General features: G+C 42.7%; 1 protein-coding gene across 1 annotated transcript in view; it reads left to right on the forward strand.

The window, feature by feature from the left end:
* Window positions 1-5234: 5234 nt before the first annotated feature.
* The window catches only part of LOC138297135 (neuronal acetylcholine receptor subunit alpha-7-like), a 2137462-nt gene continuing 2115253 nt past the window's right edge, over window positions 5235-27443 (forward strand). The window contains exon 1 of the mRNA XM_069236631.1: window positions 5235-5855. Coding sequence (XP_069092732.1) covers window positions 5777-5855 — 79 coding nt within the window. The 5' untranslated portion in view covers window positions 5235-5776. The remainder of the gene's footprint in view (window positions 5856-27443) is intronic.

Consider the following 27443-nt stretch of genomic DNA (forward strand, 5'->3'; position numbering starts at 1 on the left):
CTATCATAACTTTTCCCTCTGGTGCATGCATTGCCTTCATTAATGTATATGTACGACAGGGAGCAGCGAGTAAAGAGGTCCTAATCTTATCTTCAGTGGAGGTGTCACTAGAAACTATCAACTCTAATATTAAAATTATCCTAGTGAGAGATCTCAATAGTTCATTTTAACCCTCTCCACTTTTGAACGAGGTTATTGATCTAAAGGACAAACTGTGGAACATCCCTTCCATAGCGGGAACATCTTGCTGAAACTATTCACCTACTGTCCTTAAGATAGTGTCACTGATGGCTAGCAGGGGCTTAAGAGCCTGTAATGGCCACACAACATCTGATCCTGAGATGGCCATTACCTTCAAGATGGGTACTTATTCCAGCTTTATTGATTTCAGTTTACTAGACATGAGACTGTGGGCCCTTTTGGGAGACATAAAAGTCTAAAATCGCCTGGACAGTGACCACAGCCCCTTCATTTTGTTGTTAACCGGAAAAGCAGTGAGGAAGGCAACTAGCACTCACAAGACAATGGTCCCCGAAACCCATTGTAACCAGCAATGGTCGCTATCTCTTTTGGCCCGCAGTGATGTCAAATCAGAATCTGTATTCAATGATTTATGATCTTTTTGTATCTCATCTCTCTAAATATGCTGGATATCTACCCTCAGACATTCCCATTTTAAATGTGCACAATCAGTTATTCATAAGACTGAAGGAATTGTTTTATAAGGAGAGTCATGGGAAGGAGGGAAGAAGTAAAACAGCTAGATGGTTTAACGTGGACTGTAAAGCTGCAAAAGTCCACCTGAGAAAGGCTAGAAAGGAGGGGGTAGAGAGGGAATAGTGGTAGCTAGGCAAGAGTATGGTAGAGCTCTCAAGAGCGCAAAAAAAAGAGTGGGAGGATTTGATTTGGTGTGAAATGTTAGAAGCAGCAGACATGAGGGATACACAGTACTTTTGGAAGTTGGTAGCCACAGCAAGGTCTGGCGATGTGAGCCCCCCTCACTACCACATTAACCCTGATAGTTAGGTCTCCTATTTTACTACCCTATATGCAGCTTAGGGATCTTTTGAGTTTGAAAGTAGCAAGGATGAGGTACCCACTGTGGATTCTGTATTTGAACATGAAATAAGGGGCGAGGGAGTACCAGTAGTTTTTAGTCTAAATGAAACAGTTAGGGCAATTAATGCCCTGAAAAGTGCCAAGGCCCCTGATCCAGATAGAATCTCAAGTGATCTCTACAGATCTGAGACATTAGTTTGAAGCAGTTACATAAATCTGCTATCTAATGCTATCTCCAAGGGAGGGGATATACCTGAGACATGGAGGGGAGCTGAGGTCATCCCAATTTATATAAAAGGGGATGCTAGCTGCCAGTCAAACTATGGACCCATAAGTCTTATTGACAACCCTCAGAATTTTTTTGCCAGACAAGTCCTAGAAAAATTGCTATTGTGGGTTGAGGACAAGATAATTTTTGAACCCCCTACACACAGGTTTTCGTCTCAAGACCAGCACGAATGACCAGGTTTTTAGGCTGGTGGGCTTGTATTGGAAATACGTGTAATTAGAAAAACAAAGACTTTAGGTACCCTTTGTAGATCTCAAGGCCACATTTGATTCTGTTCCACACAACACGTTGTGGCAAGTGCTGTCAAGCATGCGGGGTCCCCCTAAAGTTGCTTGAACTGATTATTAGGTTATATTTGAAGAACTATGCCCAGGTGCATTGGGTAGCAGGGGAGAATTGACTGATAGGTTTGCCATCAGACACGGCATTCAACAAGAGTGTGTACTTGGCCCCACGCTATTTACGCTTTACATGAGTGGCGTGGTGAAGATAACTCCTTGACTGTGAAAATGACTCCCCTACAGTGAACAATGTTAAAATCCCCGTCTTACTCTTCGCCGATGACTCCCTATTAATATCTAAAACGCCAACGGGGCTTCAGGCCCTCATTGACAAATTCATGAATTTCTGTAAATTTAGAGGCCTAGAGCTAAATGTAGGGAAGACTAAATGTACGATCTTTGGCCAGAGGGGAACCAGGAATAGGGCAATTTGAGTGGGTAATGAAACAATGGAGAGGGTTAAATCCTTTTATTACCTTGGGGTTAAACCAACTAGTGATTTCAAATGGTTGCCCCAGTTAAATAAGTCCTCCCTGACTGCTGAGCATAGATCCAATGTCATTATAAGGGTCTATAAGAATACCAGATGCCAGTCTGTTTCCCCAGCTCTAACAGTCTATCAAGCCAAGGCATAAGGAGCCGCCCTATTTGGTGCAGAGATTTGGGGCTATAGCAACATGGGCTGTCTAGTTGCTGCAGTAAAAAATTTGTAAGGAAGCTGCTAATGTTACCTGCAAGCACTCCATTGACCCCGGCCTTATTTGGATCTCGATTTACAAAAAATTGCAGATCTGGCTGTTCTAAAGCCCATGACCTATTGGGTTCGTCTGTGGTCTACCAAAGAAATTGAGCCATTGCAGGGACTCCCTAAGGGATCTGACAATTTCAGCAAATGTTAACCGTATTCCCTGGGTGAAGTCAGTGCATGATTGGTTTTATAGATTGAATCTGGTGAGATTCTGGGATGAGCCAGAATTACTATGTAAAGCTGATATTCATGTACTTAAAAACTGCTACTGGGATTATATAAACGAGCAGCGTGTAATGACAGACGTCCATGGTGCCTTGACGAGCAGGTTCTTGGAGACTAGGTTTTCTCCAAATTTTGAACTATTTCTTGATAAGATCACTCCCTCTCTTTCTAAGAGCTTGTATATCCGATTTAGGATTGGCTCACTCCCCCTGCGATCCTTCACCCTCAAATGGCATGGGGGCATAAGTTTGAATTCAAGCCCTGCATGTGGCTTAGCGAATGAAACTGAAGACAATGTTTTATTTTCCTGCATAGGAAATGTATCCACCCAATTTGTTTGCATCTTGAGATAACACAATAGCTACAAGCTCTGAGGATTATAAAATATGACACAAAAGAACTAATTGTTTTTTCAGTAAGCAGATTTTTACTGACAATTTGGTATAGGCGCCACGGGTTTTTAACACCAATTGATCTTTATTAACTTGTAATTAGAAATAACAAGTCCTTTTAGGGGTTAGTGGTTTTGGGCTGCTCATAGGCTTTAGAAAACCAAGAGTGTGTACTAGGGGAATTATTTGTTTTTTAAGGGAAACTGATTTTTAAAAATGGTGCTTGACTTTATATTGTCGAAGTTCATCCTAATAGATTTGTTAGATTTTATTTTACCTGTATTTTAAATGTAATACATGTTATTTGCAATTTGATGGTTGTTGATGACTGAATAAAGAACTTATACTACTACAGTCCCACTGATTAGATTTTGGTTGTTTTGGTGTCAAATAATTTATAAAAATGTACTCTATTTTTCTACATTAGCGTTTGATTTTTCTTGTGCTGTGTTTTCACTTTATGAGGGTTTCTGTGCTGCATAAATATTTTACACATTGCTTCTGAGTTAAGCCTGACTGCTTTTGGTGTAAAGCTACCCAGGGCTGAGCACAGGTTAATTTAGTGACTTTTTGTGCTTCGTCCTGCCGGGGCCTGTCACTGTTGCTTGACCAGGGCTCACACCCCAGTCAACCAACAACCCGATTTCTCAAAATCTTTCTTCACATTTAATAACAATATAAAATAACAATATAGGACAAATAAATAAAGAACATGACAATCAGACATGTCTTGGGTAACATATGGCAACGTTGTCAGGACATGGAAGTATTCTTGAGTGTTTAATCTTTCAAACAAAAAAAACACATTCAATAAATGTTACCCAGTACAGGGATATTATCATATTCCTTAATTGAAGTATTCAGAAATATTGAAAAAATACTTTAGTTTCATTTTAAAGAGTCTTTATCATTATTTTCATGAGATGTGTAAAGTGATTTACATCTTTTACTCCCTTGCTTCATAGCGGCAAGTCAGAACCCTGGCTCAGCTATGGCTCGGCTCTTCCTAATGCTGTGTCAAACACGACCCTGCCCCCCCTTTCCCCCTCCCCTGAAAGTTAGTGCCCCTGACCCCTTTGCTACCAGAGGCGAACCAGGCACCGCAACACAATCAGCCACTCATTCCTTGTTGATTAAAATCGGTGATGGTATATTCACATTTTCAGCTCTCAGTCTTCACTGTGGAGACAGTGGAGAAGTGTGGCGCAATGGTTAGAGTGCCGACCCTGATGCAGAGACCTGGCCTGGGGCCAACGTTCAAATCCCACCTTGGTGGGTCTTGGGCTCAATTCCCTTGCACCACATCATTCTCTCAGTGCCTAATCTAATTAATGGGTTTAACTCTGGGCAATACCTTGCTTCATCTCCACAAGTACCTGACAGTGGTTGCCTCATAGGGAAAAGCCAGGAGGGGTTTCACAGCGGTACAGCACCTTTAGACCCTAAAGGGTGAGTAGTGCGCTATACAAGTGAGAAGTTTTACTGTAAACATCCAGTTACAGAGACCCAGTAGAGAGAAACTGGCGGTAAAGTAAGGTGATGCACTGCTTTGTGAATCTAATGCGCTTTAATGTCATGAGAAGCAGAACTAGACGGAAGCACCATTCCATTAGCACCATCCCATTATAGTGCCTAGCACAGAAAATACCTTTCCGTGAATATCCACGTAATCCTCTTTCCTGCATTTTACCAAAGGATTTCCTTTCAAAATAAAAATGTGGCTAGAAGCCATTTTCGAGGAACGGAACCTTTGTGTTTACATACACACTGACACAGGTGTGCATGTCGCATATCTCTGTTGATGAAAAACGCATAAATGCTCTGTGAGAGGAAACCTTCACAGGTCTGCAATGAAACAGCCGATCGATATGCGCTTACCAGTCAAGTGTTCTGAGCTGTGATAAGAACAAAGCCGTATTTAACACAAGAAATGTGAATTTTTATGGCTCGACATCTCCAGTTGTTCTATAACTCACATTTTTTTTTCCCGAAAGGTCGGCGTTTAATAAAATCTCGACAGTTGTTGCTCGTTGAATATACAGCCAGGTGTTTCAATAATGTTTCCTAAATAAATGTGCTGGCTGCACACGAGGTGCGCGTGTGTGGGTTATAAACGCAGTATACGTGAAGGTTATATACCCAGCACACAATACCTAACAGAATGTGGACTTTGTCCGTTTTCGCTACTCTGAAAGTTCTTCTGACTAGGTTTGCAGCAGGTTTCACTTCCGAGCACAACGTTCTCCAAGCAGGGCAACGCCGGCGCAGCAACTGGAGGGAGCGCTGCTGTGGTCTCGCCCGTCGGGCCAGTGCTGCCGCCGCTGAATTCCGATCTCAGGCATGGGGGCAGATGGAGAGTCGAGAGTCTCCCAGCAGCACTGCCCGCACCCCTCCCCCTCTGAAACACACACACGGTTGAATTAATCTCCCCTGTTCTCGCTCGCTCTCTCTACTCCGTTTGTGCACCCCTCTCTCCACATCTATTTATGTGCAAAGCCGAATGGAGAAGGGCGGGTGATAAGTGAGACACCCCCTGTCTCCAGCTGGGATTCAGTTATCAACGCATCTGCGGTAGCGGTCAGCAGCATGGCCAGTGTGCGTGTAGTGCCTCTCGCGGTGTGTGCTCCCTCTGTTACAGGCAGTTAAATGGAGACTCCTCTCTGTCCATGAGAGCCTTCGCAGCCCCAGCCCTCCCAGCTGTCCAGGATAACCGAGCCGGAGTGCACGAGCACTGCTTTCTATAAGGCGCCTGTCTCGGGAGTGGAGTGAGGCAGTTTGGAAGATGCTCACTGGAGCGTGTCTTGGATTTCTTTACTCTGGGCTGTACCTGTGGGCACTTATGCTTTCGAGCTTCTTCAAAGGTAGGGACTCTCCATCCTCGCTCCTGTGTTGTTCTTTGCATTTTTCTGTCAAAAACGTTTTTTGATTTGGAACTGTTAAGTTTCGCTTTAATGAGTTTTCAGAATGAACACCTTGGACCATCAAAACGATTTCCTTAAAAGTAGGAAAATACTGTGACATTGATTTATAGTTTCAGGTTAAAACGACCTCCAATATGAACTGAAGATTTTGAACTTCTGAGTTGCGTTTTTTTTTTTAATACAAAACAAAAAAACAGGTTAAAGAAAGGTTGCACTGAAATGCCATCTCTCAAGGTCAACAGGTGTGCACTTACATGTCCTTTTATTTGGCAAATGAAATTAGAGAGAACTTGACAACATTTCCTCAAGCTGGTCATTCATTGACAGCATACTGGTTTCAGGCATATGATTGATTTGTATATCACAAAGCAAGTGTTCGATGAAGAGCGGCAGTGGCTCAGTTTATCATGTGTATTCTCCCTGCTGCGTTAGTCATAGGTTTTATTGTTAAAAATGCCCCTTCACACAGCTATGTGTTCAAGTGCAGCCCTGTAGTGCCTATCAACAGTGCACCTCAATGCCTGAGTAGAATAGATCCGACCCACGAAATAACATTCGTGTTTGCTTTACCTGTAGAAAGGTCCTGGATGGAATTTGCCGCCTTCCCAAGACGGTAGAGTCTTGATATGGAAGTAGCAAGGTCAAAAAGCATTTCCGATTTAAATAAACACGTATTAAACAAACACCCCCTCCTCCCCCCTTTTCAGGCACCCCGCACCCTGCTTTTCTGCCAACGATGAAAACGTTGATTGATGCCCTTAGAGAAGCAAAATGCAACATGAAAAGCGTATAAATCATTCATGTGGCAAATGCATTCTAGAAGAATATGCCTTGTTGCACATGGGCAGGCAGCGCACTGAGGCGGCGGAGGGTGAGCAGAGAGCACTGCATCTACCTGCAGAACTCGCCCAAACTGCTGGAGGACGATGATCTAGGAGGTTAATGCGCTTAAAGTTGAGATGTTTCACCAAGCTGCAGTTGCGTTCATCTTGCTCCTCCGTGTGTTCACTTAGTAGGTAGCGTTTCCAGGGTGGCCACAATAAAAAGAGTTCATTTGTCCATCATAACCATCGTCTTCAAAAGCAATTCAGAATAATCTGCAAATAGCGGGGACTCTTGTCGTCACTTACTCAAGTGGACATGCCTGGAATGTGCAATTCGAACGGTTTAGCATGACATGTTTCCCTACTCTCAGGATTCCTTCATTAATCTGTAAATCGGATTATTTCTGGTCGAAATGGCATTTTACTTGTGCCTAAATTAATGAATCAATAACTAAATAAATATTACAATCACCCATTTCACCTTTCTCCAACAATACTGGCTCACGTGATGTTTTTGAGGAAAGGAAAACATCGGCTTACCCCCTTTCTCGTGCCAAACCCGGGCAGTCTAGAATGGAGACTAGCTGAAGCAACATGTCACACAACTTCTACTCAGCACAGATCCATAAAGTTCTGACAAGTACTTTAGTGTGAAGCCTCCATACCCTCTCTATCACGGTGTTTCAGGAACACCTTCAGAGAAGCTATAGGTCCCGCACTTGTTATATCTGTTAAATGTAGCCACGTGGACACTTTACTCTTCACAAGAAGTTTAACGATTACGTTATGTGTTGCAGAGTGGTTACTTGCGTCGCCTATGCTTAATGATGTATTAAGCCTTTCAAGGCGTTCGGCAGAGTAGCAATTTTACTTAAATTAATCTGAATCACCAAGGCAAACTTTCAGCAATTTCAAATGAACGATGGCTCAGCTAAAGCGCCAAATCAACAATGCCACACATCTGCTATTTTGAAAGTTTTGAGTAAAAAACACCAACAAATCACAAAACATCAATGGAAAGCCATCGTTCATGGTTCACCAGGACACAAAGGCTATTTTAGCCTCACCACAATGAAGCACAGGTCAGGTCACACAGGTCAAATTTGTAACTTTCTGTCCTCGTTTTATTTCCTGCAACCCAAAGACCTCTAGCAGGTCAAGCCAAGAAGCTTAAGTTTATGAGGATAGGTCATAGTCAGATATTATGGTCATCAAGCTCCTACTTAAGCCTTTAGTTTTAGAGCTACTTGCTCAGAGAGGGACAACGCAAGATTTTGTACCTGTTGATGTGACTTCTCTCCTTTTGTAGGTTTGCCTTCTTGCCTTTGTATAGGATTTTAACTTCTGAATTTTTCACTTTTTTGGTTCTTGGAAACAAAACAATGGGCAAGGCTTGAAGTTCTAGTTGGACAGGGCTCTGCAAGGCTGGATATTATTGCCATGGGATCGTTGTGACACATTTTATTTCACAAATGCAAAACAACAGATGATGGACGGAATGCAGAGCAAATCAAACATTCACCCCCAGTCACAGATCTGGGTTTAATCCATCACTTGTTTTGCTTGCCATGCCATTCCAGTTTGGACCCAGCCATATGCAAAGCAGTCTTGATCCTGTTCCCCATGGGAACAGTCCAGCCCGAGCTTCCAGGCCAGGCCAGGCCAGGCCAGGCCAGGCTGAGCAAAAAAACAATGGATTAAACCCAGATCTTTGTGACTGGGGATGTATGTTTGCATTGTTCAGCATTCCGCCCATCATCTGTTCTTTTTACATTTTATTTCACAGCAAGATGTTCTAATTAGGATGAACATTGATTTACTGCCCTCAAAGAGTGCACCCAATCAGATGAGGGATACAAGATTATCTTCCTTCTGTGAGGGCTAAAACCATTTTTTCACCCTCCCGCTGGTTGCAGACACATAAAGTCAAGGGTGGGTCTTGGAATCAATGGTTGTAGTTTCTGACAAGTAATTTGGTATTTCCGTTTCAAATGGAAGTACCCTTTGGGTGCTGAACTTCAACCCCTAACCAAAACCCTGGTAAGAAGCCGTTGTTAACACTACTCTTGAATACCTGCTGCTAGAGGCCACACCATTGTGTTCCTGGAGCAGGGTCATTAATAGCCAACCACGATGCTTATACATTTTCTACAGTATGGCTCTAAGGAAATTGAATTTCAAAACTACTTTATTGTCAGGCAGCACAATATCCACTTTTTAAAGTTACTTTCATACTAAAGGTATAACAAATCTACTTTTGACATCAAACTAGATATTTAAAACTAAGCGGAAAATAACTTTTGTTGACCATGCTAGGATTGTCCCATGCTGAAGATAGGACAACGTGATTTCTATTCAAAACCAGACCTTTTCATGGAAAATGTAGCTTTACCTACACATTGACAAACAACCAAAGCACCAGAGCATATTGCTTCATACAACATAGATAGACACAGTTCATGGAAAGAGGATATGGGGAAAAGTTATGTAGATACATTTTAAAGAGGTAAGTTTTTAGGTCCTTTTAAAAGAAGAATGAAAAAAAACGGAATTAGTCTAATATGATCAAGGATAGAATACCACAGCTTGGAAGCATGGAATGAGAAAGACTGTTTCCACGTTCTTGCTCTTTTTAATGCTGAGGTTTCCATGCTTAGTCAGCATCTGTTCCTGGTGTTTCTTTGGTATCTGGTGAGTTGAAGTTTGTCCTTCAGACATGGTGGTTTGCCAATATATAACAATTTATGAGTTAAGCAAGCAATCGTGAAGTAAATTCTCGCTTTAAGGGATAACCAGTGAAGGTGTTTTTGAATGAGAGTGATTTGACCAGATTTTATAGTTCCTGCAATTAGGCAAGCAGCTGCATTTAGTACATTTTTTAGATGTTTCAGTGCCGGTTTAGGAAGGTCTGCCAAGATTGAACATCTTGAGTCAGAACGGATCAGAACTAGGGCTTGAACTGGTGATCTGAAGTCTGAGTGATGAATGTATGTTTTAGTTCCCCAAGTAGGTGGAATTGAAATGAAGGGGGTTGGCATTGTTACCTATTAGGTTGAGATGTTGGTTTCGGAGAAATCCCAGAGCTTTGGGAGAAGGCTGCAGAGCGTGGAACAACCTTACTGCACGTAGACATTCTGACTACTCATATATAGGGATGGAAAGTCTTTGGAGTAGAGGAGAACACATCCACTGTGAGAGCATACGATTCCAAATACCCAACATGCCCCACATTTATAGATTATGCACCCAGCCCTGTGGGTTAGCAAGGCATAATTTAGAGGTACCTTAGCTAATATATAAAAGGAGGTATTTTTACTCAGCAAAGGTCCTTTTTCTTACATTTAAATTCTACAACACTGGTGCTTTGCATGTGCCATCTACCATAGCCTTCCAGGAAAGTTAAATATGCCAATTGAGTGAAGATAACGCATAGCACATTTTTAGTCTCAAAGCTCTGTTTAACATTGCCACAGTGCTCAGAGTCCTAAAGTCAACAACATCAGATAGGAAACAACATGAGAACCACAACTAAAACGATGCCCTTCCTTACAACATTTAAATTAGGTAAGGTAAGAACTCACTTCTCATCACGTCCTTCTCTTTTGCTCCCTACTTCACCTGAGTTTGGCCCTGTGTGCACCTGGTGAGTCACAGATAGTGGGTCATGGAATGAAACAGAATGTCTAAGTTTACTGAGAGAGCTTGTTATGCAACACACAAATGAAAATAGCATGCATTTTAGGTGTGACCTGTAAAATACTAAAACCCTAGGGTGCACAACCACTTACAGAGGAGGAGAATCCAGGTCAACAGAAACATCTGTATCCAAGAGGGCTAGGTTGAGAACACCTGATTGAAACAAATGTCATTTTCAGCTTTTTATAGACATTTTAGTCAAGTTGCAGGCTTTGCTGTACAGTCTTCTAAATGTTCTTGGACTGAAAATATGTAACCTTTTAAGAATTCTAGTCTAAATCCTACTACTATCAGGAGGATAGGGTACAATGCTGGTATTTTCATGTGTTTATGTATTGTCCTATGTAGTGAAACTCCATCCGGACAGGTATCAGAATACCGTGCATCAGGGACGCGATCATGACAGTGCTTAATTTGAGCCAGTGGTTGCATGTGTGGCTCACCAGCACTCTTTTTTGGGACCAGCTTTTATTTTCTTCATGAGGCTTTGACACATAGCAGGAGAGAGGAAAAGACACAAGGGGGGTGAAGAATAAAGAGAAAGGCAGAAAGATTTCGGCAAAGGGAGAAGGCAGGATCATGCAACAGTGAGATACACGGACAGGGAAGTTCTAGTGATGGTTGAAAAAGACTTGAGGTGGTATTGCGAACCCCTGCCATTCTGTACCACTGGCTGCAGGCTCTTAGCAAATCTTTGGGCTCTGGAACATATTACAAATTAAGCACTGGATAATGAGGAAATACATGTTACACCCATGGTATGCAGAGCTAGCCAACTTACATATTAAGGTGTAACAAAAGTAAACAGTGGTCCCAGTGAGTCTCAGCATTAAGTTGTCAGACTGCTGTAGAATGAGAACTAAAATAAAATGCATAGGTGTAAACTTAAGTACTGGCAGCATGAGCATGAAAGCAGTAGTGGCAGCATGAAATCATTGTAGGTTATACAACCGGCAACATGCAAATACAACATTTGTAATAGTGTAGTAGAAAACACAGGTAATGACAGGCCTGCATTATGCAAGACTATAACACTTATACAAAGATAAAGTAAAACAAAAGTGTACAGAGATCCTAATGTTTCTCAATGGTCAGGTGTCAAAATACTAAACAATAAGAATTACATCAAAAGCATAAATATAGATTGCAATGATGTGTATATCTATATGATTTAGAGATTGCAAACCTAACTACAAAGCAGTGGCACACTCTAAAAATTGGGGGAGTGGGTTATAAGAGAGGAGGGGTTAAGGGAAGTCTAGATACTTTGGTAGTACTTAGGCATGGTTGGTGGGGAGATGTTAGCGACAACGAGCTACTGTGAGCAGAGAAGTGTCTTCATTTGCTTTCTGAAGCGGTGAGTTTCCTTTTCTATTCTGGGATCTTGTTTCAGATTTTCAGGTCAAGGGAAGCCTTCTTGTCTTGTTTTCCGAATCTCGCATCTCCTTGTTTCCAGTTTTCACTGTTGGTGCTCCGAAAGTTCCAGGTGGCAATGGAGCTTCTGATCTTGGTGGTCGGGGGTTCTTGATGCCGTAGAAGGGACAAAGATGGTTTTTGAGTGACATTGTTGAGAATACTGTGGGCTAACGATAATAACTTAACTCAGACACTGTCACCTTAGAGCGGGTGAGGAATATGCAAACCTGTGTGTGGTAACAGACATTATTATTATTAATGTTTTCTGAAAACTTTGTAATTGATGTGATCAGGCTTTCCAGGGACATTTACGTAAACAGAGTTATGGAAGCCAATTGGTACTCTTTTGCTCTTTCTGCATTTAATGGCCAATGTGATTCACCCAGGCGTTCTGCAGTTGCAAGCAGTGTGTGAGGTGCAACACCCATTAATCAGGGCACAAGACCTAAAAAAAGAAGTGGAGGACTAACCAAGTTGGGCAGTATGCAAGTGACATCAAGGTGCGTGACATCATACATGGCACCACAGGAAGTGACATCATAAATAATGACTATCCAGGAAGTGATACCACAATAAGTCACATCAGATCTTAAGACCTTACACATATGTTTAGCAGGTCTATCATAAGTACATTTGAGCGCCTTTCAAGTATACATGCAAACACTCTTGATTTAGGCGGAAGACTTACGCTTTTGTAAGCTACACAATGTTACCTTTTGCCATCATAAAGCTTTCTTCATCCAAGGATTAAACAAACTAACTCTGCTGCCAGCCTACTCCACCAGGAATAATATTCCATATGTAGCATATTTACATGTAGATATGATTTCTTTAGCTGCCTGAGATCACCAGAAGTGAGACCGTTCTCCTATGTGAAGTATGCATACTCAGCCTTATCCATCACTTAATGTGTCTATGGTGGGTACCTACACTCATTTTAGGTGATTGGGGCACATTTTCCACCAACAGACCATGATCCAAAGAAAGATAGAAAGTCAGAAAGGGAAGAAAGGAGAAAAAGAGATAGGAAAGAATGACGAAGTCAGAACAGGGGATGAAAAAAGATCCAGCAAGAATAAGAAAGTGTAAGGTACTGACAGAAAAAGCTTATGGCAACCAAGACATTCAGCAATAGGATCTTAAGCAAAAGATTGGGGCTTTGCATTTTTTTTTACAAATTACATGCTGCCCCCAAAAGGTCTCCTCAACATTTAGCAGGAGACACTTCTCATGTTCTTATAGTTGGCATAACTATATCTAAGCCACCCTCACATTCACCAGTTCAACCTGACAGTTCACCATGAAATCAGAACACCCACACAAGGAATGTGCCATAAATTTCAAAGTAAGAGGTAACAGTTTCACATTAAAATAAGTGTAAACCAGCCAGTATCCAAAGATGAGAAGGAAATGGTGACAAAAGTAACTCACAAGAAAAAGGCACATGTAATTCCAGTCCCAACTAGCACTTTCAAGAAAATATTGGCTTTTGGAAGGAAATATTGCTGGTTTGCATAGAAACACTTCCGAAATGGGGAGATGTAGGAAGAGTGAGAGATACTACAAACTATGGCCAGTAATTAGAATCTACACTAGACTACGGTTGTTAATAAGACATTTGCATACCCTAGACATGTTACAGTTGCAAAACCCTGAAATACAGCAGTCTCCCAAGAGCTTAATAACAACAAAGCTACCCTCTGTTATTGTGGTATAATGCAGTACATTGCAAACTTTGAAGCATTGCTGCAGTAGGTAGGTGTGAGAAGGGCAAAAACAAGATCACCTGTACACCAGCAGGCCAACAAATTGGCAAAATCAAGGGAAAATCTAAAAAGCTGAGAACGGTTATGGAATACGTTGCTGCACTCCAAGTTATTTCACTACCTAGGTTAACCGTTAAAAAAAACAAAAATCACAGGAATGATATAGAAACAAATGGTCCAGGCACTCCGTAAACAATAGCATAAATCTCAGATTGTCCAACAGGAGGCTAAATGTTCCATATGTGAAGTCCAAGCCAATTAATCAATACTTCAAACAGATAGGTACTCTTTCGTAGTAACAGTGGTATTCTTTATTTCCTTCTTGTATTATAGATGGCAATGAAAAAGCCACAAAATGAACGACAAACAAAACCCACACATTTCGACTCAAAGACAATGGGGCTTCTTGAGGGCTGATGAAAAACATATAAAACACAATAAACAAAAAATAAAATACTATTCAGTGCAATTGTATAGAAAACATTTAACAGAAACATTTTAAAAAATATGCATTACTGAAAACATCCTATGCAGTACACCAATTCACAAACAAACTATCTAAGGGCACATAACCACACATGGGTTTGGCCCTACTTAGCCTACTTAGAAGCAAGACATGCGCCATATGTACATCTGTAGTAAGTTGATCACCCATTATAAATTTGGCAATTAGTGAACATCGAACCCTTTTCTCCAACATCATAATTGACATGTGACAATTTGTAGTAGGTGATCAGTTCATTACAGATGTGCCTCTCCAACATTTTCAGCAAAATGTAACACAGCCATATTCAGCATTATCGAATGTGCAGAGCTATACAAAAGTAACTTTTATTCCTTTCACGGAAAACACCTCTTACAAATTTAGTGACTGGAACTGGTAAATAAAGCACATAATTTCAAATGTTTGGAAATCAGTTTTTTTAAGGTGTGACAGATTTAGATACTTTTGCACAAAACTGAAATATTTGGGTCATGGAGGAGCAAGTAGGATTATGCAAGGCAAGTGTTATTTAATTTAAGGCCAAAATGTACAGTTGTGCAATGTGTTGGTCACCCACGTTCCAACATCATGTGCCAAGAATTAAAGACAAAGCTTTAAACTATGCTGTAAAACAGACCAAATAGGAGAAGTAAAAAGACCTTCATCTAATGGCTGAAAAAGACAATGTGAAAGCAGAAAACCTGGGATCAATCCTGGCTTCCCAGCTTGATTACATTTTGTGATCTTAAACACATCTTGCTCTTGTTTTTGATTCATTAGGCTGCAATGTTGCACCATGTATAATAAGAATCTAGGCCACATGTAGGATGCACTTGACACTTGGCTTTCATGTGGCTTCTGCCTGTCTTCCTCACTTTACCCTCATGCACCAAGAATCAAAGAAAATCATTAACCTTTCATATGAAAGAGGAGAAATAAGGAGATGTCAATTTAGTGGCTAAATTGCACAAAATGAATGTAGAAAACCTGTGTGCTGCCCATGATCTCTGTATGCCCAGAGGGAACGCGGAGATTTAGGGTTGTCATCATGGTGCATTGCTCTAAAAAGAAGAGGGCCATCGCCCTGTGCTGTGCAGTGACCTGAAGAGGCTGTATCCCTGTGTGCACTATTAACCAATATTCTAGGAGGGGGCAGTGGTGAGGTGAGAAGGTTGTCGCTCTGGAGCAGTATGCAGCTGTGAAGGAGAAGTAAACCAATATCTGCAGAAGAAGCCCAATGGTTCAACTACCCAGGAGGACCCAAGACATGCCACTGGATTCGGGGAGGCTTTTTGTGTAGGTATCGGAGTGCCTCTACTGTAGCATCAAGATTTCTGCTCACCGCCGGGCCGCAGAGGTGTGCCAGGGCATGCTGAACTGCCAGTCCAAAGAGAAGGGTAGGACTGAATACTGGGCTGCCAGACCTGGGGGCAACTTGCTTTGACTGACAAACTATGGTGTGGTGACACTTGGACTTTCCCAAAGCCATGTTGGAACTTCAGAGTCTTGCACTCACTAGCGGGACCTAGCTGGAATGTCGCCTCACATAAATGGAGAATAACCACAATCCTTTGACAGGGAAGTGGGACTGGAGAGCTGACCCAGGAAAGCCAGTGTGCCTGCCTTAGGAAGACTATGGGGCAGAGTTAAGAGCCCCTTGTGCCATATAATGACACATTAGCGTCATTTTTTAAAATGCTAATGTGGCATTAGATGACCAAGAACGACATGCCAGATTTACAAAGTGGCACAATGCATGCATTGCGCCACTTTGTAACCCTTTGCCCTAGATCATTCATGCGCCATGCATAATGTATGCAAGGGGGGCATTCCCCTGTTAGGGGGGCTGAAAAAATGGGCCAAAGAAATTGAGAAGCTTTCTTTGCGTCATTTTTTCAGTACCTTTAATGCCTACTTAGAGCAGGTGTTAAAAGGAGTCACACCATTATACACCATTATTCATAATGGGCCTCAAAAGGCTTTGCAGGATTAGCATAAAAATATTTGACGTTAATCCTGCAAAGCTCCAAACTAGCGTCATGGTGCCCGGTATCTTAGATATGGCGTACACATGGTGGTGTTCGGGGGAAACTAAGGGGCGCAAGAAAATTGGCACTGCACTGGCACCACTTTTCTTAAATCTGTTCCTATGTATATAATTTAAACACAAAATACATGGATGGATGTACGGGTTCGCCCATGGACCGCCCATATGATGCCTACCTGACACACAGTAATGTAAGGCAGCACAATGTGCTGGCTTGAGTTGCAGTTTTTTTTCTAAAGCCATGTACAACTATCCTACAAGCTATTTCCTCCTTGTATGTGTGCTGCGTAATGCAGCATACATGCAAAGAGTAAATAACCAGAAATAAAGACAGTTCTCCTTGCTTACCAGCTTCAGGTAGACTCTCAAGTGTAGTGCAAACCTATGCTTGCAAGCCTTTCCAAATATGGGTTAGCATCAAAATACATGGGTAGATGCATAGGCACCCCCAAGCACTACCCATGTAATGCTTACCTGGTGCAAGTTAATGCAAGGCAGGGCAATATGCTGCCTTTGTTGGTTTTTGTTTCTTTACAAAGCCTCACAAACAGGATTTTGTGTGTGGTAATGTAAATCCCAAAATAGATTTTACGTCAAAGTTGTGCCAGAAAAGTGGTACAACCAAGATGCAAAATTTTTGCCTCACCTTACGTACTTATTTTTTAAAATCTCTGCCACAAAAAATAGGCAACAAGAAGAAACGTGACTGTAAATCTATTTTGCTTCGTTGGTTGCAAAGTCTGAATTTAAAACATCTTATGGGGTTAAGTCACCTGCTGTGGAGATCTTAGTGTACCCAGTAAATCTGAGGAAATAATAATCATAGTAAAATTACTCTAGTGGTTAATGCATTTGTTAGAAATATCTATGTTTTGTCTAGCTCCAGTTTTGATTCAAAGTAGCAGAGAGTTAACGAGCCTCCCGCAAAACACACCATGTAAAATGCAGATGACAGATTTTTATTTTATATAGATAGGTAAGTGGTTACTGCTTTTAACACAGAGATCCTTATGGTAATTGCAGTTGCATTGTAATACTTCTAATATAGCCAGCCAGCTATGAACGGTGATATATGACTCCCACACCTTGTAACCTTCATTGCCTTATGTAACATACCCTCTACATTGGTTTACATATTTGTATGATTTGTTGTCGATGTAATGTGTAAGTGTGATGCTAAGTGGTCTGACACCCTACATTGGGATGACTAGCGCTATAAAAGAAATAAAATATAGTCATATTTAAATTGTTATTCTCCAGTATTGGATCTTTCATAGATTCACATGCTTGAATATTCCCCGTCATCGAAGTGGGAGTCCCACGGTAACCTTATAAAGCAATACATGTTAGTATCATAGGCTATAATGGCAATGTACATTCTGTTTAATAGCCTATCTACTTCCTTTTTAAAAAAAAGGACTAATCTTGTTCTATGACCAATTAGACACCAGCACCCTCTAGAACACTCTCAACAGAGGCTGTTTCCCTCAGATTCTTTACCACACGTCGCATGAAGGTAGTCTCCTTGAGCTCTGATCAACTACCTCTTATTTCCTCACAAGATTATATTTCTTGATGAATTATTACCAAAGACTTGACTGGATATGTCTAATATTTCAAAGAAAAGCCTTTTTAGGCCTTGTCACACCTGTAGAAAGAAACAACTTCACTCTGAGATCCTCACAAAAAATGTATTTATTGTTTGTATCCTGATCACAAGGTAAAAGACTGTAAAATCTACCAGACTTTCTCTCAAAAAACTCTGAAGGACAGAGAAGGAAGACTGTTATTGTGACTTCAGAAACATAAGACCAGGGAGTATCCTTTATCTGAGGATGACAGTGACAATTCCTCTCAGACCACAACTTCAAGTAAGAGGCAGAGGACTGAAGAAAAACATTCTTCAGAGCCAGCAGCTAAGGTCAGTAAAAAATCAAAACTTACTGACACTGGTAAAGAGAGGAGGTACAGAGATCAGCCTTTAACCTCCAAGCAGCTGTTACCTAAATCCCGGCCTACTAGTCCTTCTTTAAAGAAGACTGTACTGAAAGATGCCTCACAATCTGCTCAGTAGATGTTGAAAGTAAGGAAAACTGATTCAGCATCAACGAAAACGGCGACGGCCAGATCACGTCAACGGCATAGTCGACGGTAAAATGACGATGGTAACTCCCACCTTTACCTCACCAAGTTCGCCAATGATTATGTCATTGTCTCCACTATCCTCGAAGATGATAGTAACAGTGAAAGCTATCGAACGCCGCTTGTTGTCAGGACTTTGATGATGACGACAATGGGCAGTACCAAGATTATTACGGCTCAGTTGCCCAGCACAACAAATACAGCAAGAGCATACAGAATTTCCACAAGATCAATCTCTTCCAATGCCAGCATCTCTTATAACAAACCTTCAGGGTATGCTTCAAGACTGTTACCATAGATTCCCATCTTCGCTCACTCAGACACCTATAACACAAGTTCCAACGCTGCCGCAACTTTTTCAAATGACTATTCCATTACCAAGGTCCACTGCATTGGTTTCCACACCAACTACCTCAAAGCAGGATGCTGCTTCTAACTTCACGCAGCCCATAGAGGAAAATTTGCCCTTGTCAGACGATGACACAGAAGACGGCGAAATCAGAGAGAGAGCATCTGATGAGGATTAGTGGGTTTACTACTTGGTTGCTTCTCCCTCTCCACCAAAGGCAACACCAGTGGATTCTCCGCCTGTGGATATTGGGGACTTCCCCAATTTGATGGACTGTGCAGCTAAAAGATTTGAGCTACCACTCTTAACAAATGAAACAGACTGTTTTCTTTATGATTTTAAAGAACAATCAAGGAAGTCTGTAAGGTCCATACCTATAGTTGATTTTATTTGGCAGGAGGGCCTAAAGGCCATTAAGAACCCAGCCACTGCGCTTCTGCTTATTTGACGCCTGGAGAAAAAATACAAGGCCCCAGACAATTCACCATCTTGCCTCATATGTCAGCCAAAACCAGATTCTGTAGTGTCGCAAGCTGCTCACTGAAACTCAAAAAACCCTTCTACGCCAATTACATTGCCTCCGGACAGGGATGGTCGTAGACTGGATAGCATCAGAAAAAGATTTTCCATGATGGCAGCCACTACAGTCAAGGCGGAAAACTCGATGGCCATTCTAGCCCGCTATGATCGCCAAATGTGGTCGGATATAGCACCGTACTTCGACTTGCTACCCAAGGATGCTAAAGCGGAAGCATGTAAGATCTTGCAGGAGGGAGAGCAGGTCTCAGCAACGATGATTGACTGCACCATAGACATCTCCACTACAGGTTTCAGACATTTGGCAGGATCTGCAGTGTTGAGAAGACAGGGATGATTAAAATCCACATACTTTCGCCAGGAGGTCCAGGCAACAATCCTAGATATGCCATTCAATGGGGAGTCTTTGTTTGGTGATGATGCCTTACAGTCAATAAAAGCAGATACTGACACAGCCAGATCCCTAGGTACCATGCAATTCCATAAACAGCCCTTTGGAGAGGTAGAGGAAGCGGAAACTATTCATTTTGAGGTAGCTACCAACAATTCAAGCAGTACCAGTCACTGCAGTACTGCCAACAGTAGCAGCAGTACAGGCAACCTTCAACTGCGGCATACAAACAGCCTCCCAAAGGAAAGTTACCTACAAGGGACAGACACGATAAAAAATTATGACCTCCAATATATGTCAGGGCCCCCCTCCCCCACAGTATCGGATCGGAGGGCCCATAATGCATCATCTCCGACAATGGTCCAGTATAACCTCTGACAGGTGTTTTTTTTTAACGTAATCTTGAGAGAACACTCACTAGAATTTCTTCAGAAACGCCCAAACACCCCACCTTCAGGCCCACCATCACCTCAATTAGAACAACTTTTAAGGGAATTATCCAGCATGATAAAGAAAGGGGTGATAGAGATTGTTCCAAGACATCAGAGAAGGGTATGATTCTATTCACGCTTCTTTCTTGTCAGGAAGCCCTCAGGAGAATAGCTTTCAAAACTCGACCTTTGGAATTTAAAGAGTTTTCTCAAGAAGCAAATGTTTTGTATGGTGAGGCTACAGACCATATTACAACTCCTGACCCACAGAGATTACATGGCCTTATTAGATCTACAGGACACATATTTCCATTTACCAATTTACCCGGCTCATCACAGATTCCTACGTTTTCAAGTAGCAGGAATACACTTTCAGTTCTGAGTATTGCTTTTCGGGCTAAAATCTGTCCCCAGAATTTTCACAAAGATGTTGGCCCCCGGTTGCGTCCCATCTCAGACTACAAGGGATCCAAGTATTCCCGTACTTGGACGACTGGCTGATAAAAGCCCCTACTCTAAAACAGATGGCGGAAGCAACATCTACATGCCTTGCATTACTCAACACACTGGGCCTCACAACAAATTATCAAAAGTCGCAGCTGAAACCAATAATAAGACTGACTTTCTTAGGAGCCATTCTAGACACAGTACAGGACAAAGCCTTTCCCTCCGAAAACAGGCAAACACAAATTCTCCAACTTGCAACCAAAAGAAAGTCAGTTTTTGTCTCAATATTCATGGGAATGATTTCCTCATGCATTCCTTTGGTCCCAAATTGTAGCTTGCGCATGAGGCCCTTCCAACAACAACTCGACGAGCAATGGATCCAAACACAGGGCTCGTTCGATGACACTATTCACATTACCCCAACAATAAAATTGGAGATCTTATGGTGGGCACAACCTCTCAACCTAACGGAGGGTCTTGGTTTTTTACAGACAGTTCCAAATTTCATAATAACAACGGATGTGTCTCTAGAAGGTTGGGGAGCACACCGCCACAATCTCTGGATCAGTGGGAAATGGTTGAAAGAAGAAAAAGAACTCCATATCAACCTACTGTCACTCAGGGGTATTGCCTTAGCTTTGAAAGCCTTTCTTCCATCTGAAGCGTTCCCAGACGCTATTGACTCAAGCTCAAGACATCTGGAACTGAGCGCTTCAACATCGCATATTCTTGAAAGCGGAGCATGTGCCAGGAGTACACAATCTCCTTGCCGATTCATTAAGCAGAATCACCATTCCATACCACAAATAAGAATTATATCAACGCAGCAAAAAAGAAACAGTTCCAACGATGGGGCAAACCGAAGCTCTACCTGCTTGCAATGAAGGAGAACAAGAAATGCCTGTACTTTGCAAGCTGGCATCCCCAGGAGGGATCATGGGGGTATGCATTTTCGATGCAATGGTCAGGAGTATATGCCTTTCCACCGATTCCATTGATCCCAAGGGTGATAAACAAAATGAAAAGAGAACCTTGCAGACTCCTTCTAATAGCTCCGAGGTGGCCCAGGCAGCACTGGTTCAACAAACTCCTTCTCCTCTCAGAGCAACCTCATTGGCAGCTCAGGGTGACAGCGGACCTGTTGACAATGAACAGGGGCCAGACCCAGCATCGCTTCACTTATCAGCCTGGATCCTGAATACAATGAGTTTGCATCGCTAGTCATTCCTCCAGACTTCAGAGAAATACTGGCACAGGCAAGAGCTGAGTCAAGAAAAAAACTTATAAGCTAAAGTGGAAGCGCTTCTGTGTTTGGTGCAAGTCCTCTAAAATCTACCCGCTCAAAGCACCACCAGAACAGATTCTTCCGTACTTACTCCACCTGGCAAGATCTAAACTTTCACATTCTTCCATAAAAGTACACCTGCTGCAATTGCGCGCTTTAGACACACCAATAACGTACCATCTTTGAGCTCTTCTAGAATAATCAAACAGTTCGTCAAGGGTCTCTTCTGGGCCTTTCCACAAGTTAGGAAACCCCTGCCAGTGTGGTATCTGAACGTGGGTCTGGGGCAGCTCATGAAACCACCATTTGAACCGATACACAGATCGGAACTAAAGTATCTTACCTGGAAAACGGCAATGTTTTTGGCTCTCAGTTCTGAGAAGAGGGTGAGAACTATAAGCGTCCTTTCCTGCAGTTCACTGCTGACAGTGTTATCCTCAGGACAAACCCTAAATGTATCCCAAAAGTGCTCTCGGATTTCCATTTGAATGAACCAGTGGTTCTCAGAATGTTTTTTCCTAATCCACAGACACCAGCAGAAAAATCCCTACACTCACTAAATGTAAAAGGTGTCTCAAATTCTATTTACACAGAACTCATCCAATTAGAAGGTCCGACTAGTTGTTCCTGGTGTACGGAGGAATCAGGAAAGGTCTCTCAGTATCTAAGCAGACTATATCAAGATGGATTGCGGCCACTATTAAATACTGCCATGCACAGGCCAGTAGAAAATTACAAGGTTCAGTAACTTCCCATTCGTCAAGAGCAATGGCCACTTCTACAGCCCTCTTTGCTGGAGTTCCAATTCAGCACATCTGCACGGCGGCGACTTGGTCCAGTAGGCACACGTTTACAAGACATTATTGTCTAGATGAGACCCATAAGACGGATACAACTGTGGGACAGGCAGTGCTGTGACACCTCTTTCATTAAGGTTAGCCTATTTTTTTCTTCTCCCACTATCTGCTAATTCTGTATCGAAAATAAATAAATTGTATAATCAAGTTTACTATATTGCTTGCTATTCTGATTCAAGCATGTAAATCTATGAAAGATCCAATACTGGAGAAGAAAATTAGTTACTTACCTGCAACTGTAGTTCTCCAGTATTGGTATCTTTCATAGATTCACATGCGACCCACCCTCCTCCCCTTAGAGGCCCCCCTCATTTATGCCACGGTATTGGGGGCATACTACTCCTCGAACATCTGAGGGAAACAGCCTCTATTGGGAGTGTTCTAGATGGTGCTGGCGTCTGATTGGTCATAGAACAAGTTTAGTCCTTTTTTTAAAAAGGAAGTAGATAGGCTATTAAACAGACGGTGCATTGCCATTATAGCCTATGATTCTAACATGTATTGCTTTATAAGGTTATCGTGGGACTCCCACTTCGACAACGGGGAATATTCAAGCATGTGAATCTATGAAAGATGCCAATACTGGAGAACTGCAGTTACAGGTAAGTGACTAATTTTCTTTTGTGTAAAGACTGGGATTGAGCAACATATCTGTCATTCTTACAGTGCATGCATATCTCTTATATACAGGAACTGAACAAAGTCAGAATAGTACCTCACTTAAGTAAATGTGAAGACATAACAAGCTATGTGTTTATATTTCCATTACACTGCATTTGCATCTAGGTATTAGGCTGCAGCTAACTCCTGGCCACAATGAACAAAAGGAGGTCTGGTAGCCCCTTAAATTCAGCCTTATTATGGGCCCAGCCAGAATTTGGCATCAGGCAGACTCCTCTTTGCCTGCATGTTGTTGCTCAGATTGAAAGCAGACAACGTGCAGCTGCTGCTGAATGTGTCCCTGTGTTTGAAAATTACACTGGGATGAATTCAGCATATTTTAATGAGGACCCAACTTCTTGGCAGGTTGGATGGCGTTCACCCTGTGAAAATAGTGGGTGGATCGCGCCCACCAGCGTGAACCCCCAGCTTGTGGCCTGCCCTTAATGTTTTACCTATGTTATCTTACAATCAGCAGTCTAAACAATGTTTAATTGTTAATCTTTTCTAAGTAGTTAGCAGCTGACACTGCCAAATGCAGAACTGTCAAAAGTCAAGCAGCCCTGTTTTGATTCCACCTCATGCCTCATTTTCCCACCACCCAATATACTCAGTGTTTATTTATCTCACTTTTGCAGGTTCTTATTAATCCCTGCTTTATTCATTTAGGGGGTCATTACAACCCTGGCGGTCGGTGTTAAACCGGTGGTAAGACCGCCAACAGGCTGGCGGTCTTACTTTGTGGAATCATGACCATGGCGGTTACCGCCATGGTCATCCGCCGGTTCTCCGTTCCGCCCGCCAGGGCGGAGACGACCGCTGGACTGGAGACCTGGGTCTCCAGCCCGGCGGCCGTCACAATACCGCCGCCAGTATTTTGACCCGGCTTTCCGCCGTGGATTTCCAGCGGTAGGAACTGCCATGAAATCCATGCGGTAAGCACTATCAGTGCCAGGGAATTCCTTCCCTGGCACTGATAGGGGTCTCCCCCACACCCCACCCCGACTCCCTCCCCTACACCCCCACCACCCCTGCCACCTCCCAAAGGTGGCAGGGCCCCCCTCCCCACCCCGACCCCCGACATTACCTTACACATACACACCCGACACGCACGCAGGCACCACCAACACACATACTCGCGCACACACCGACATACATGCCAACATCCACACACACAGTCAGACACGTACACCCACATTCAAACATACATGCACACATCCATACAGACATACCCACAGACATACACACACTCATTCCCAAAACACGCAACACCCCCGCAAGCATACACGCACTCACACACCCCTTATATACACAGACGCACACCCCCATGCACCCACACAACACCCCCCGACCCCCCTCCCCTAACGGACGATCAACTTACCTGTTGCGCCGATCCGCCGGGAGGGGACGGGAGCCATGGGTGCAGCTCCGCCGACACCACACCGCCAACAGAGCACCGCCGCACAGAATCACAGGACGTGATTAGCTGGGCGGTGTTCTGTTGGCGTGGCGGTGGAGGTGGAGCAACCTCCACTTCCCTGCCACCCGCAAGTATGGCTATTGGCGGCTCTCCGTCGGAAAAACGACGGAGGGCAATCAGCGGTCATAATACGCCGAGCGGCAAACCGCCACTACTGGCGGTCTTCTGCATGGCGGTCCCTCGGCGGTCTTGTTAAAAGACCGCCGAGGTTGTAATGACCCCCATTGTTTTTTCTCTTACTTAGTCACCCTCCCAATCCATATTCTCCCTTTCCACTGCCCCTGAAGTCCCTCTCATGCGTCCTGCTTGTTAATCATGTATTTTAATATTCTTTGCCAGAGTGACTGTTCAGAAATATAAAGCTTACACCCCCGCCCCACAATCTTAGTGACCAAGCCACGCCCCTAATTCCAGGGCATCTAACATAGCCAACATTAACAAAGGTAGCCATTTCTTCACCTCTAGCAACTCCTGTAATTGTTTAAAAGCAGTTTTTTGCACTCTTCTTTTTGTCTAGATTCTCAAAGTACGGCCCTGCGGGCAGAATGCAGCTCCTGGGCTGCTGTGAACCTGACTCAACGCTAGTATTAAGATGCTAAATAAACAGGCAACAGTTTATTTACAGGATAATTGATGTTAAAGATACTGACGTACTTTAGAAAAACCTTTATTTTAAAGACAGTTTGCAAAAAACATGTAAGAATATGATAAAGTCTCTTCACAATTCAAAAAGTGTATTTTATTTGCAGTGATGCTAGACTGCACTGAGTGCGTCAACGCAGGATCTATCTTGATAGATATGGCACATTCCTGCCCTTTTCCTTTTATGCAGTGCAGTGCAGAAAGGTGTCTAGCTGTGTTGCGCTGTGTGATAAACTCACTAATACCGGCCTAAGAATGTAACTACCAATGTGTATGTGTGAGAGAGAGAGAGAGAGAGAGTGTGTGAGAATGTGTGTGTGAATGTGTGTACGCACGTGCCATTGACCTCCAACCAAAGCGCTAATTGGAAGTACCTTGGATCACTGTGTCCAGAGGCATGGAATTCACCAACAAGAGCGCTACATATTCTAGGAGGCGTTGATAACCCTTTTTTTTTTTCAATAAGTGCTAAACTTGAAAACTACCAAATAATTGTTAGAGTAAATAATGGGATCCATTGACTTTCCTAATACTTTCACACTACTGCTCGTAGCAGCCGTTTGCTTCTTGTCTACTGTTTGTCTTGCAATCCTACTTATCTATATCTCAGGTGCAGGTGTGGCCTTTGGCATCAAAGAAAACACCAGTAATTCAATAAATTAGATCTAAGAGCCTGATCTCCACGCGGTTTGATTATGTCAATGGGACTTTCCAAAGCCAAGATGCTTATCAGAGTTACCTGCTGGCTACAAATACCGAGCCAGATGAGCTGGCACAGTGGCCATTTTGTCATTAAGAGCCCTGGAATGTAAAACATAGTTTGTGCTATGCAGATAAATATCAGCTCTGGATGTTGATAATCAAAAAATGAAGCTAGCCAAAAATGAACAAAATTACTTATGTTGGTGCCTTTGTTTGGATTAAAATAGTGAAAATGTGTACAGAATTGTTTGGGACACACTGAATTGTAAGATCCAATGTTCTATGTGTTGAGGTCTTGCGAGACATTGTGTTAGCTTAGTTGTCCCATTGTTTATCATTGGTTGGCCTCATTGTCACTCTAATTTGCTTCCATCTTGTTTCATGGCTTGTGTGGGCTTTAATTGCTTGTTTTGAGTTTGTCTCTTGCCTGCAGTATAGAAACATTCCTGTGTCCTTACACAGCTCGTTTGTTTTGGTGATACTTTATATTTTTTTGGTTAAGCACTCTATAAGCATGCAAGTGTTTTCCAGTTGTCTCCTTTGTGTGCTTCTCTGACCCCCATCTCCATGTTGCTTTGCCTCACTGAGTGATTTTCCATGCCCCCTCTCCATGTTGATATGGATTTCCATGTGCTGCTATGCCTCCCAGTCTCCTTGTTGCTCTGTCTCATGTCTTGCTTTTCTGTTCTCTCTTCCCCAAGATCTCCATGTTACGTTGTATCACCATGTGCTTCTTTGTAAACTTATCCAGCTCCATGTGGCTCTGACTCACTGTGTGGTTCTCTACCCCTCCTGTTTTGCTTCATGGCCCATGTTCCGTCCCTTGCCTCTGTGCTGCTTTATCTTGTTTCTGCACTCCCCCATCTCCATGGTGTTTTTTCTTGACATGTGCTTCTGTGCTCCCCCCATGTTGCTTTGCCTTACTATGTTCTTCTCTTCCCTTTCCTTGTTGTTTCCTTACCCCATGTTGCTTCCCCCAGGCCACATCCCCTGTTATGCTTCCCCACAGAACCAAGTGCCCTTGCCTGGCATTTTGTTCTTTTTACTTACCTATCTGTTTGACTTGTTAGTTTTAGTGATCTTCCGCCAAACCTTTTGCCTACTTACCTCCATTTTCTGTTGAAATTCGTTTCTATTGGCCTTAGAACTCTGTGCACTTTACCACTGCTGACCAGTGCCAAAGTGCTTGTGCTCACTCCTCTAAATATGGTTAAAATGGTTTACACATAATTAGCATATTTAATTTACTGATAAGTTCCTTGTTGAGTGGCATACCATATACACGTGGACTGTAAATTAAATGTTAATAGTGGACCTGCAGCACATTTTGTTCCACCCACTTAAGTAGCCCCTTAAAACTTGACCCTGGTCT

The sequence above is a fragment of the Pleurodeles waltl genome, chromosome 1_2 (genome assembly GCF_031143425.1).
Source record: "Pleurodeles waltl isolate 20211129_DDA chromosome 1_2, aPleWal1.hap1.20221129, whole genome shotgun sequence".
In the NCBI taxonomy this organism is placed as follows: Eukaryota; Metazoa; Chordata; class Amphibia; order Caudata; family Salamandridae; genus Pleurodeles; species Pleurodeles waltl.